This window comes from Seriola aureovittata, chromosome 4 (genome assembly GCF_021018895.1).
Source record: "Seriola aureovittata isolate HTS-2021-v1 ecotype China chromosome 4, ASM2101889v1, whole genome shotgun sequence".
NCBI classification, from domain to species: domain Eukaryota; kingdom Metazoa; phylum Chordata; class Actinopteri; order Carangiformes; family Carangidae; genus Seriola; species Seriola aureovittata.
In genome coordinates this window covers 23215415-23228397 of record NC_079367.1, presented here as the reverse complement: position 1 = coordinate 23228397, position 12983 = coordinate 23215415, and the positions used below count along the sequence as shown (strand labels likewise).

General features: G+C 39.7%; 1 protein-coding gene and 1 long non-coding RNA gene across 4 annotated transcripts; one reads left to right on the top strand and one right to left on the bottom strand.

Annotated features, from left to right (window-relative positions):
• The first annotated feature begins 865 nt into the window (after positions 1-865).
• spartb (spartin b) lies at positions 866-9707 on the top strand. 2 transcript variants are annotated; one of them, XM_056374891.1, is made up of 8 exons: positions 866-1120; positions 1665-2512; positions 4561-4758; positions 6169-6310; positions 6448-6642; positions 6736-6894; positions 7003-7093; positions 7286-8189. In XM_056374891.1, the coding sequence occupies exons 2-8, from the start codon at positions 1670-1672 to the stop codon at positions 7344-7346; spliced, it is 1689 nt and encodes a 562-aa protein (XP_056230866.1). In that variant the 5' UTR covers positions 866-1120; positions 1665-1669; the 3' UTR covers positions 7347-8189. The 2 variants fall into 2 exon arrangements, with proteins under 2 accessions (XP_056230866.1, XP_056230865.1); XM_056374890.1 differs by having other exon boundaries at positions 867-1120; positions 8047-9707.
• A 359-nt stretch (positions 9708-10066) lies between these two features.
• Positions 10067-12950, bottom strand: LOC130167895 (uncharacterized). Of its 2 annotated transcripts, none has more exons than XR_008827339.1 (5): positions 12594-12950; positions 12149-12297; positions 11564-11615; positions 11376-11443; positions 10067-11212 (listed from the first exon to the last, which is right to left on the bottom strand). It is a non-coding gene; the product is annotated as an uncharacterized LOC130167895 (long non-coding RNA). The 2 variants fall into 2 exon arrangements; XR_008827340.1 differs by having other exon boundaries at positions 12770-12950.
• Positions 12951-12983: the final 33 nt, after the last annotated feature.

Sequence of the window (12983 nt, the reverse complement as noted above, 5' to 3'; positions counted from 1 at the left end):
ATTCGTTGAAAATATGTACTTAGAACAACGTTTACCCTCTAAACCTAAACAGTTCGCTAGGTGGCGCTTTAGCGAAAAACCAAGGTTTTAGAAATGCGATCTTAAGACTGCAGTCCTGAAAGTCCCGAAAAGCTTTGTGAACTGACTCCCGAGGCACCACCATTACATACTAACTAAACACAAGAAGGATATCAAAACAATACAATTAGCAAATTAAGGCATCTGTAAGCTGTATGACTATATTGTTTGAATATTGTATTTTGAAAGTATTTACCGGAGGTGTTAGCATGCTGTTATGTCTGTATTGATGCTACCTTGATTAACGTAATTCGCTGCAGTTCCTATTTTTAGCCACTAGCTACACACTGTAAACACACATTACATTAAGTACAGTAAGGCAGCAGTCACCATGGGACAAGCGGGGGCAGCCAAATTCATTCATCAGTACAAATATGCAACCCGACATTAGTTGGAGGAAATCAAAGTTGGAAAAAAATAAAGTTATATTTTAATTACTTTCTGAATGCTTTCGTTTTGCCACTGTATTTTGAAAGTATATACAGGAAGCAGTAGTTTGTTATCATTTCTGCAATAACGCTAGCTTTACTAGCATTTGTGTCAGTTCCTCACTGTGACCACTAGATGGCAGTAAAACACACGATTCTAACGGATGTACATCCATGTATTCTAAATGTAACTGTGTATTTAGAATGGGTGTTTACTGACCCATAGTGGCCACAGTCACAAACTGCAACAAATTCAAACTGGTCAAATTCACGTCGATGCCACCACGATGTCATAAGAAACTTCCGGTTTTAGCTTTCAAAATAAAACTAAAATATGTGACAGTAGTGGATATGTTTTGTTACATTGAAGCGAAGCATCGACACATCCTGTCAAGATTCTTTTGCTTTTTGAGGTCACTACTGTGCCGAGTAATCTGTGTAGCATCACTACTCTACATAAGGGAGTCGACTACCAACAGACCACAACTTTATTCAGGAAGACAGTTGCTGTTTGAAGTAAACGCTAGTAGGACCCTTATTTGACAAGAACGCACTAGCTACAAGTTAGCTAACTGGCTAATTAAGCTGTTCGTCGGAGTTTTACTCTCACTCAGGTAAGCATGGATACCGTTAGCTAATCAAGGAACCAATGCTAACTGGCTAATACTAATCATTTTATGTCAACAGGCTTTTCAATCTTAACGTTTTAGTTAGGTTGTTGTTGGTACAAAATCAAGGCGTAACAGCTGAATTCGTGTTAACAGAGACGTTAGCTGTTGTTAGTCTGTTGGTAACTTTATCATCAACTTTAGCCGGTTTTAGCATACTTTAGCGACCTCTTTTACACCAGGTAAACCAACTCACATGACTTAGAGCCAGAGAGGTTAGTCAATGTAAATACTCATGTCACTTTTTTTGTGACATGACATGACTTCTGATTGTGGATATCGTGATCGTAACACTGGAGCCTATGCTAAATAAGTAGTAGCATGTAAATTGAATAATAAGAATAGCTTTAAGTTACGTGACGTATTTTGTAATGTGTCAGATTCAAGCTAAAGACTGCCCTGTTACGCTGTGTATATATATATATATATATATATGAATATGTATATGTGATGTGTCAGAGTCAACCCATGTATGGACAAATTGTTTCAGAGGGGATGGAGAAAGCTAAACAAGATGCATTCGACAATGCCAGACTGCAAGTGATCAAAGATGGCTATGAGAGAGCCTTTGAGTGCATCAATAAAGGACTGACAGCAGACGAAGCTGGAGACAAGGCACAGGCCCTGGAGCTCTACAAGCGAGGGCGACAGCACCTTCTCAGAGCCATCAGTGTGCCTTCACAGGGAGAGGAGTGTGTGGGCGGCTCCTGGGAATCAGCCAGACAGATGCAGCAGAAGATGCAGGAGACACTGAACAACATCACCACTCGCCTGGCCATACTAGAGACCAGCTCTGACCTTGGATCTGCACCTATGTTGAGTACTACAAGTGTGTCTGGCCCTGATGCTACAGACATGTCTGCAGAATGTCTCTACCCAAAACTCCCCACCAAAGAGAAGCCAGAGAGGCCAGCTCCACCAAGCCTACTCTCTGCTAATGGTCATGCAGCAGGAGCTGTAGGAGGCATACCTACATGCAGTGGTGTGGGTCTTCCTCTTTCTCCTACCAGACAGCTTGTGGTCCCAGCCGAACAGCCTCCAGCTTACTCTCCTCAGGCGGCTGATGGCCACTTATCTATTTCATATGGAACAGAAGCAGGAGAGATGTCGCTGGTTGGGGACGAGTTCTACAGTCGCACATCTAACTCGACACCATCTCCCCAGAGTATGGGCGAAGAGGGAGAGGAGCTGCTCTACATCCCTCATGGTGTGCAGATATTCTTTGTGACACCAGAAGGTCAAGTGAGCGCTCCATCGTACCCAGGTTACCTGCGGCTGGTGAGGTTTACCAGCGATCACTCTGACAGAATGCCTGACCGACCACCAGCATTTCTGCAGGTAAGAGAAAATAAATATTTTACCCCAGGTTTCAGCACACTAAAACACTCTCTACTATAAAGCTCGGAAGGACTAGATAAGCCACTCTCGTGCCAATATGATGCAATGCAGTGCAAGTGAAATGTCATCATTGCAGTGTAATCCGTTCTCTTTACAGTCTTTCTTCTGCCCTTTCACCTGGTTTTGTAAGATGTTTGTTCGGCTCATCAAGACCTCTTACTGTGAGTCATCAGCGGGCCGAGATAGGCTTGTTAATGATCTCTATCCCTTGCCCTGTGGACGTTATCATGTGAGCATTGTTGACTCACTGCCCTAATCCCACTGGGTTTATGCATGTGATGTCATCCTCCTGGGAAATCCCAGATCAGTATCATTATTGGACTAAAATTGGGCAAAGATGGTACCTCAGTCATGACCTATTAAACATGAATTTATTTTTTGACAGGGAAATAACTTTAAACATATGCAACATCTTAAGATTTGTTGCGACCATAGACTGGCTGCTGCTTAATTTTTCCTCCTCTATACATAGGAAACACTGGATAGGACCTGGATGATCTTACAACTCTCTACATGGGGGAAAACTAGTGTTAATATAGTTTAATTTCAATAATAAAGGAACTGTGTTTTTTTAACAGTATGGTTTTTGAAATACCAGAAAATAGGTCAAACTGCTACAGTCAAATACAGCAGCACTAATGAATCCTACATTAATGAGGTTCAACATTTTCAGTTTTTGCTTAAACATCAGTCAGTAAGGTAAATGTAATGTTCCTGTTTCCAGATATCTGCCATCACTACTGGCACCCACCAATGCAATCAGGTGAAAGTCGCCACTTTACAGAGAAACAAGTTGATCCGTAACACTGCCACTGTTTGTCCTCGTCATTCTCTGTCCGCGGTCATCGTCCTCTCTTCTCTACTGTCACAGCAGACAAGTTTACAGAATCTTGTTAGTACAGTGAATTCAGCACTGATCAAGCGGAGCATCATCTGGCTGTGTTTTCACCCAGAGTCACCCCTGGAGGGATCCTGCCATTGCAATTAATGTTGGCGGTGTTATAGATTAAATGAAACTCATGAAAGAGGTATTTTTACCTGCTGTGGTAAAAGCTTCTGTGTTGACATTCTCTATGAAAGAAAAACCCTGAACATGGACAGACTGGCAGCTATATTCTGCACAACAGCAAGTTTTTTTTTTTTACTATCAAACAGTTCAGGAATATTCTGCATTGTGCATTTGTATCACCACAAAAACATAACCTTTCTCATTTCTTTTTTCTTTTGCCACATAAATGTTTGCATTACTCAAACCCAGCAGACATTTCTCTTTTTTCTGACCTGGTGTAATTTAGTCAATCAGAGGCACAGAAACAAATCAGTCCACTTTTACCGACACTGTTACTTTGTCCCCAGCCAGTGATAAGATTAGAAATTACGGTACTCAAAGCTATTTAAACGTATCGGATTAGGCTTTTGTTAAGAAACTAAATCAATACTTAATCTAAGTTATCCAACTCCTCGTGCTTTGTGCATTTTGACAATGTTTCACCCTGCTGTCGGTTAAAACAGTCAATGTACTGACACTAGTGGGTCATAAGACTGAAATTTGACTCTTCACTGGGGAATTTCCCAGGTGCTATTGCCAGTGGGTGACATCAGTGATTCACATGAATGCAAGTAATTATCTAAATCCTGCTTAACACGGTTATGGCCTATAATCCTGTTAGACATGCAGCAGTCAGAGGGAGACAGTGTCCTCTGGGTTGTCTTCTATCAGACGGTTCACTGTGTGGCACTAATCAGAATCTCCTTTAAGTCATGTCAGGCTCGTTACATTTCAAAACCTATAAATTAGTAAACCTGTCTTTGCGCATCTCTTTTCCCCTGTTGCATTTGGCTTCTATGTAAATTCACTCATCATTGTCCTTTGCTGTATATTAGGGCAAAATATTTTGTCCTGATACACATTGTCATGACATCATACACCTACCTAATATCAGATTTTCCACTATTGTTTATTTTTCTTAACTTTTGCTTCCTGGCAGGTGTGCGACTGGCTGTACCCTCTCATGGCGAGGGACTCTCCAGTGCTGCTGTGTAACACTGGTGTGTTTATGTTTCCGGACATGATGGCGCCAGCTGTAGGCTATTATGTGGGGGTGGTGTTGTCCTCTGAGCTGCCTGCTGCAAACAGAGAACTGTTTCAAGACCTACTGTCCCAAATGACAGATCTCAGGGTTCAGGTCAGTTCAGATCTGTGACAACACACGTTTTGACAAATGCAAATGGGATCTATGTAGTTGAATACATATCGGTACAGATCATCTGAAGATTAATGACATGGATTTTTTGCTGGTTTTTCTCACTGACCAAATGCTCAGAGAATTTGTATTTCTACTGTTTACACAACAAAATGTGTTTACATAAGTATTTGAAGTCACAAAAGAATTGTTACACAATGCCTTTTTGGCAAATCCTCTAGTGCCAGCGGGGGGCACTGAGAGCTATTTTAGGCAAATGGGACTGTGAAGTAGGAGTGCTCTGCAGCTATTGGTAGTTACAGGCATATGAAAGTCATTTTGTTTATGCTTTAAAAACTGAGATCAGCTTCATCAGTCTGATAATTCCAGGATTATTATGCTAGTTTAGAAAACCTGAGCTTCAGCTACTAATAGTGACTTAACAAATCAGCATTTCCCATATAGAAGGATCTGAGTGTCTAACTAACTAGATTTATTCCCCACACATACATATATTCTATGTCTACAAGTTCTGCGTTGAAATGCAGTTGAAAGAGCAAAATGTTGAAATTCTTAGCATGTGGTGTCACTGCTGTTTTACAGTCTCCAACCACCGTCCGCTCTTTTCCTAGTCAGTCATCACAAACATATTCTGCAATCATAGGAAACTCTGCACATATTAAATCTGTTCCTCCCATGAAAAAGATTGTAGCTGCCGCTTACACAGTGCTTTGAGTCTGCTGAGGGTTCCAAACTTTTTCATTGTTTTGGGTCTGGCATGACACTCTCACTCCTACTTACTTCTGAGCTGGCACACTTCCCCAACTTACCCCTGCCTCAGCATTGTGGGGATTTTAGACAGGCAGGTGAGCAGAATTAATCAGTTATAATGCTCTTATCTGCAGCAGCTAGAACAACCTCACAGCTTCAGCTGAAAGACAAGTGCCAGTTCAGCCATGATGGAGATGGAGGTGCTGGCTCAGATCGATGCCAAACAAGGTCATTTCTGATGTATGCAGTAAAGCTAATTATCTGCTCTGATGGATGTGATTCCCTTTCAGCAAGTAGGCACTTTTGTGTTTCTCTCATTTTTGGGTCAAGCAGAAAATTTGAGGTTTTCAGCACAAAGGGAGACTGTTTTCCGACTGACTGACAGAGACATTTTAAAATGACTGTCTCTTTGTGCCAAACAAATAGTGCATTGTAATGAGAAGCACAGAATAATGAGAGCAGCTTTGTGAATTTTGGGGAGGGGGGTTACTTGGAGACGAGCATCGGAACGGAGATGTGTACAGCTTACACAAAGTAGCGGACAAATTGTCCAAAGATTTTGACTGACAAGTAGTTCTTATTTTCAGCCCACATTGTCTGTCTTCATCTTACAGTAACTAACCAATGTGTTTGTTCGGTCAGGCTTCAGATGAAGCTGCGGACACCATTAATCTCAGTCAGAAAGTGTCCATCACTACACCTGAGGAGGCTGTACCAGCGGAGACCGAGGAGGATAAAGCTCTGCCTGAGTGGAGTGAAAAAGTGGCAAATGGCATCCTGACAGGTGAGGCCACATTGTGTCCTCAAACGTGAATACCCTTATGCTTTAGTTTGTTAGTAATTCGTTTAGAAGACATTGGTCACACACGTAGATCAACACTCCAGCATGTTTAACACTGTGTGATCCTGTTGGCCTTTCAGGTGCGTCCTGGTTAAGCTGGGGTCTGGTGAAAGGAGCTGAGTTCACAGGCAAAGCTATTCACAAAGGGGCATCTAAACTCAGAGAACACATCACTCCAGAGGACAAACCCACCAACGTCAGCCCCACCGTCTCCAAAGGCCTCCATGTTGCCAAACAAGCCACTGGGGGAGCCGTCAAAGTCAGCCAGTTTCTAGGTGACTAAGTCATCTTCAGTCAGCATGTTTTTACTGACCTTGTGTGGTTATTTGGCAGTGGACCTCTAATTGAGTAATGCTGTGTTGCTGCAGTGGACGGGGTGTGTACTGTCGCTGGCTGTGTGGGTCGGGAGTTGGCTCCACACGTGAAAAAACACGGAGGCAAGCTGATCCCAGAGTCTATGAAGAAAGACAAGGATGGGCGTTCCAACATAGATGGAGCCATGGTGGTGGCTGCCAGTGGAGTGCAAGGTGGAGTTTATCTACACTCTATATTCTCTAAGAAGAAGTTATATGAAAGAAATGTACTGAAATGCGCTAACATGCTTTGTTTTTGTTTTTTTCTGTGTATTTGCCCAGGATTCGCAACCATGTGGACTGGTTTGGAAGTAGCAGCAAAGAACATTACCACGAGTGTAGCCTCAGAGACCGTCACCACAGTAAAACACAAGTAAGTCTTCCTTTCTGTTTTAAATTACTGGACTGACCACTGTCACTTGCCTGAATATACAACAGTGAAATTTTTTACTCAACACTGCTTGCTAGACAGGTTATTGATGTGTATGTTGCAAATGACCTCTTGCATTATCCAAGTAAAGCAGAATGTGCACTCACTCATTTTCCTCTTGAATTTGCTTTGCAGATTTAGGGGTCTACAAAACATCTTTGACCCACCTAATGAGAAGGAGTGTAATTTTTCTTAATAATATAAGCTGTTTAACTCTTGACACCACTAATCACAAGCATGACATCTTTCTGGAATGATTTGCACTTGCACAAAGTAATTCACTGCCCTTCCCTCTGTAGCAATTCACATGATGGTGCTGCTTTCACTGATTTCTCCAAGTGTTTCTAAAGGAAATATCACAATTAGCAACATTTCTGCCCTGCCTGATTTGAAATCTTCCTATACTGTATGAATTTGTATTACATACTCAAATGATGAACATTATGCAATATAGTTGATTATTGATTTCAATAGGGGTGGGCGATACCATGCTATATATCATGAGAAAATAGAGTTTTTGCGATACAATTTCTACCATTAAGTGAAGTACCTTGATTTATTTAATTTACCGGATTACCCATACACAAACATTAGGTTATTTCATCTTGAAATTTTTTTTTATTGAATTTCAATATATACATATTGTGGAAAAAACTGTATTTTTTATATACAATGAAAGATGATTATATCCATATTGCCTGCCCTTAGATATCTGAACCACAGTGAAAAATTCAGACTCTGACTGTCATAAATTTCTTAATTTAAGATTGTGCCCTTGCATGGGTGAAATTCACATACAGCATGGCATCTTTGCAATCCTTACGCTGCATATTAATTTTCCCCAAATCCTTTGTCTCCTTGCTCTGACCTCTCACCCAATCTGACTTCTGATGAAGGTACGGGGCCGCAGCAGGACAAGCCACAGACCACGCTGTCAATTCTGCCATTAATGTGGGTATCACTGCCTTCAACATTGACAACCTGGGGATCAAAGCTGTGGTAAAAAGGACTGGCAAACACACAGCGCAGGCCATTTTGGAAGACTACAAGCTTCAGGAAAAACCAGATAACGGGAAGCAAGTGGAGAAATCAGACAAATAGCCGGTAGTGCCCTTCTTAATTCCCTCAGCAATGCCTTAAAGCCGATTTTTTTTTTTTATTCTTCTATCAGATAAATCTATATTTAATATAAATTATTTATAAAACATGTACTATATGCAAAAGATAACAACTGTTATATTCATATCCTACAGTTTGATACAGTTCTTTAAGCACTTTAATTTTTATGTAAAATAAGGTAGATGGACCTAAATGTGAAGCAACAAAAAGGATATAAAACGCATATTAAAACATTAATCTATATAGCATATTGATACACAGTATAATATTCAGGTATTATCACTTAACTTGGAAGATAACAGTTTAACTCTGCTGTTTGTTTTGACGAAGCATTGAATGGTTGTTGACTAGACACTGGAAACTTTCTTAATCTTAAAGAAACATCTGTGTGTGTTTGAGTTTTTCCCTGGTAGGGTAAGTGCAATTTATATACTTTGAATGAATGATAAAAAAATATCTGTATGTCAATATCTTCAGATACAACGTTTCAGACAAAAGTGAGGTGTTTAAAATGAGAAGTAATCACTGCTGCTGACTGTGCCTGCAAATATCAAATGATATGCAAAAATCTAATGTTTTGTAAAACTAAAGCTGTTAAACTTGTCCTTAGTCTATTATGTCTTTTTGTTCAATCATAAACATGTAGCAAGCGAGCTTTTGCTGTGTAAAGCTGTAAAACTGATTTGTTCTGCTACAATCTGCAGTGCTGTCTTGTGCATTTCAGTCCACTTGTAACCACATATTTTCAGAAATGTTAGTTTATAATATTAATATTTCATATTATATTTCATATAAAAATCTATGTAGATTTTGATGTACCAACAACACATTTAACTAATGTGAATTTTGAAGTGCGATGCTTGTTTCCAAACCAGTGGAGTTTTTTGTTTTTGTTTTTTTGAATGAAGTGACCTGGTTTGTCAGACTCCAGCTTTAAGCCCTCAGTAGGTAATTGTTATTTAACTGGTTGCGCATTGAGATTTTATTCACCAATTGAAATAATGGAACTTTTCTGAAAAAATAAAATGTTTAAAGACACAAGAAATTCAGTATTTTTTTAGATTTTGGGAGTCACAGTAACCTATTTTGTTCCATATGAAGAAAAGAATGGATTTGGGCAGGAAAATCCCATTTGCATTTTTATTCCGATAGATCAGCTGTTAAAATGTAGTTAACACGTTGTAAATACTGTCTTGAATCTATCAGCCTAATACAGCCACCTAGTGGCTGTATGTTTCACAACATGTTAATTATCACTGAATATTTTATCACACTGTAGATTTATTCTGTAAATTTCTCCTAAATTAGGACATCAGTAGAGAAAGTGGATCATCAAATTATTTTTACATATCTTTAAGAAAATAAGGAAATCAAGATTATAAAGTAGCCTACTTGAGAAAAAACAATCAGAAATTCAAATAAATGTACTCATAAATGATTCCATGTTTTTTTGTGGTCTTATATACAGGGATTTCTTTTTTGTGCTACTGAGTCAGTAAAATTTTACTCTTTAAACTAAAATTTTCAAAAATTCAGAAGATAATTTGATTAAGATTCAAATTTTAATTTAATTGCAGATTATTTTCCAGTTCAAAGCCCTACTGTCAACCATCAAAGTGGATAAGACACTGAACCCCAAATTGCTCCTGATGGTCAGGCCAGCACCTTGCATTGCAGCTTTTTGCTGCTCGTGTGAATGAGTTCTATATAAATGCATCTATTTACCATTCATTTCATAGATAACAATGGCTATATTTTAGTTTATTATTCAAACTAAATGACAGACATATTCAAGAAAACACTTTATTCAACTGAAAGACAAAAACAACAGTCCTCCCATGCTTTCCCATTTATGTAACACAAATAATCCATTATATGGATTGGCTATTTTTAAAACTGTCAGATGAAAAATACAAAACATGACTGCTCTGCTGTATTAACTGTACCTGTAAAATGAAAGAGATGCACAGCTATCATAATTCTTACAATGTTCTGCTGAAAAACTAAAGAGTAATACAGCTGGACATTCCATCTTTAACTTTTTGACATCTATTGAGGACTGAGTACCATGCAGCACACAGAAATCACTGATATTGTCACTAAAGGCTCTAATATTTGGTCAATCAAAGCTGCAAATATGCTTTTATATATTAAGCATATCATTAGTGACATCTCAAACCATATAGTCAGTTGGATTATTTTCAGGGTTATTGTTGGTATCCAGTAGTAAATCCAGCCAAAAGGGACTAACCACACCCTCTGGATTGTCTGTCAAAGGGCTACTTCTATGGAGGTCACTCTCCTGGAGGTGTCTTGGATCACACAGAGCGTCTGGCACCGGCTGATTTCCATTCTCAGGTGTCAGGTCACCAGAAATTGAAGTTGCACTTTGAAACACAACCAATGGGACAAGCGGTTGGTTTGTAAATTCTACTGCAGAAACACTGTCAGTTAGGCCAACCAGGGGTGAATCAATTTGACTTTGATCTCCTGGGGGTAAGATGACATTTGTTACAGTCTTCTGTTCAGGTGGGCTGTAGGATGGGCCAAAGTCCATTGATGAAAGACCAACAGGATCCATCAGGCCAGGAGGGACATCCCACAGCACATGGCTTGAAGTTGTGTCCAGTCCCATCTGTGGTGAAGAGGAGCCTGCTGATGTGAAAGCACATGAAGTAGGGTTCATAAATGCAGGGGTAAGGTTCATCCAGTTATTTTCCACAGACTGAAACGAGGCAGAGAGAGATTGATCCTGGCACACTGGCAGCATTTGTCCCCGAGGAACAGCTGATTTGTCCAGCAGTATTGGCGGGGTATGCATTGTGGCTGGGCCTTCAGCTGTAGGGAGCATTTGATCCATTTTCAGAGGATTAGTTATTGCAATAGATGGCTGAGTTTCTTGTTTACAATTCTTCTGCTGAGTGTATCTCCATGAGACATTATCTGAAATTAAATATTATGTCAACAAATGCACACTGCAGCAAAGATTCTCAAACAATGCAGTTCATTTACTTGAGAATTGTTATCTCAGGATTGCAAGGCATTGTCAACAAATCTGCAACCATACACAAAATAATGAATAAATTAAGTAAGCAAATAATCATACCCTCGGTTGACTTCTTAGCAGCAGAATTTGCTCTTTGTAAGGTGTTTCTTTTTAGCCTGACTTTTCTTCTGTAGAAAAAAAAAAAAAGAAATTCATTAGCACTTTTCCCATTTAAAAGTGTTTTAAATGTTTCTAAAAACTAACGTATTGAAGGTGGAAATTAGTGGTCATCTGTGCTCTTCTCTTACCTCTCAGATGCTGAAGTTTCATGTGATTGGAATGATTTGCCCCCAGGTTTGTCTAAAAATAAATGTAGAGAAACACTAATGCTGATATGCATTTGATGAGTTACTCTTCTAAGGGGATATTTATAGTACATCTAGCTAGACTTCCTCTTCATACTCAGAGGATCAAAGACACTAAACAAACAGATTAATGTTCTCATAACACTTGAAGATAGGCGTACAGGTAGGCTAAAAGCAGTTAGGAAACTAAGTCAACTTTTCAACAGGTCATAAGTCCATTGTTTTAAGACCTTAGTTCCATCTTTCATTATTTTAACACCAGTCTGATCAGCAAAATGTGACTTCTTGAAAATAACCTTCCAGACTTTAAGGATAAGTAAATTGTGCCTTCAGCAGGCCAACTGGACAGGTGCCCTATAATAGAGTACATTTTTGTATTAGGTTGAACAAATTCAACTTGCTGACAGCCATAAAAGTTGGAATGTGTCCAAGACCTGCTCCCAGATCAATTGTTCATCCAAGGTGCAAGCCTTTGGAAGAGTGACACCCTTCTGTGAAGATTTTGATACAAAAACACGTGCAAATTACCCCTTAGGTGGTCATCTGCTCATACTTGTGTAGTTTTTGGTAATTCACTTGTTCCCGTTTCGTACTCGTCCTTCAGCCGCTCATTACTATCCACGCACTCCGGGTGTGACTGAACCAATTAAGTACCTACACCTGTGTGCCTGTGTGGTCTCAAAACAGAACAGATACGTAGGCACATCAGATTTGTAGTGCATAATTAGCTGTAACCAAGGATGTATTTTGCTCAGACACTTTGACTAGAAGTATTTTAATATCCATTTTCCAGCAATGAAATTAACAGTTCAACCAGAAGTAATGAAAGTCCCGGCTTGGGATGTTTGATACATCTGTTCGTTAGGCTTAGTTTGCTCAGCAATGGACCAAAGACTATATGCCTACATTATCATCACAAATGGTAAGTTAAATACATAAATGAAAAACGGCTAGAAAGTACTGTTGGTAATACATTCAAGTGCCTCTGAGCATTGCCCGCTGAGGGCTGCGAGTGGTGTTGTGGTTAAGTCTGGCTCCCCGTCGATATGTGTCAGTCTTTACCGTAAACCTGAACCTAACTTTACCCCTAACCAGTTGAACCATAACCAGTTACTCTTCCCACCCTCGAGCCCGGAATCTAATGCCTACCCTGTTTGTTAGAGGTGAGACGTCCATTTTTAAAATTGGTGGCTTTGAGCTAATTAAATGCTTGTCTGTGGGTGTGTGGTAAATGGTGATTATTGCCTTTTTAAAAAAATGTTATTTAATTAATAAATGTCCCAGGTCAAACTGAACGTGGACATGCGTCAAAACAATACGCACAGGTTTTTTGCGCATGCACGCTATTGCGCGCTCTGACAGC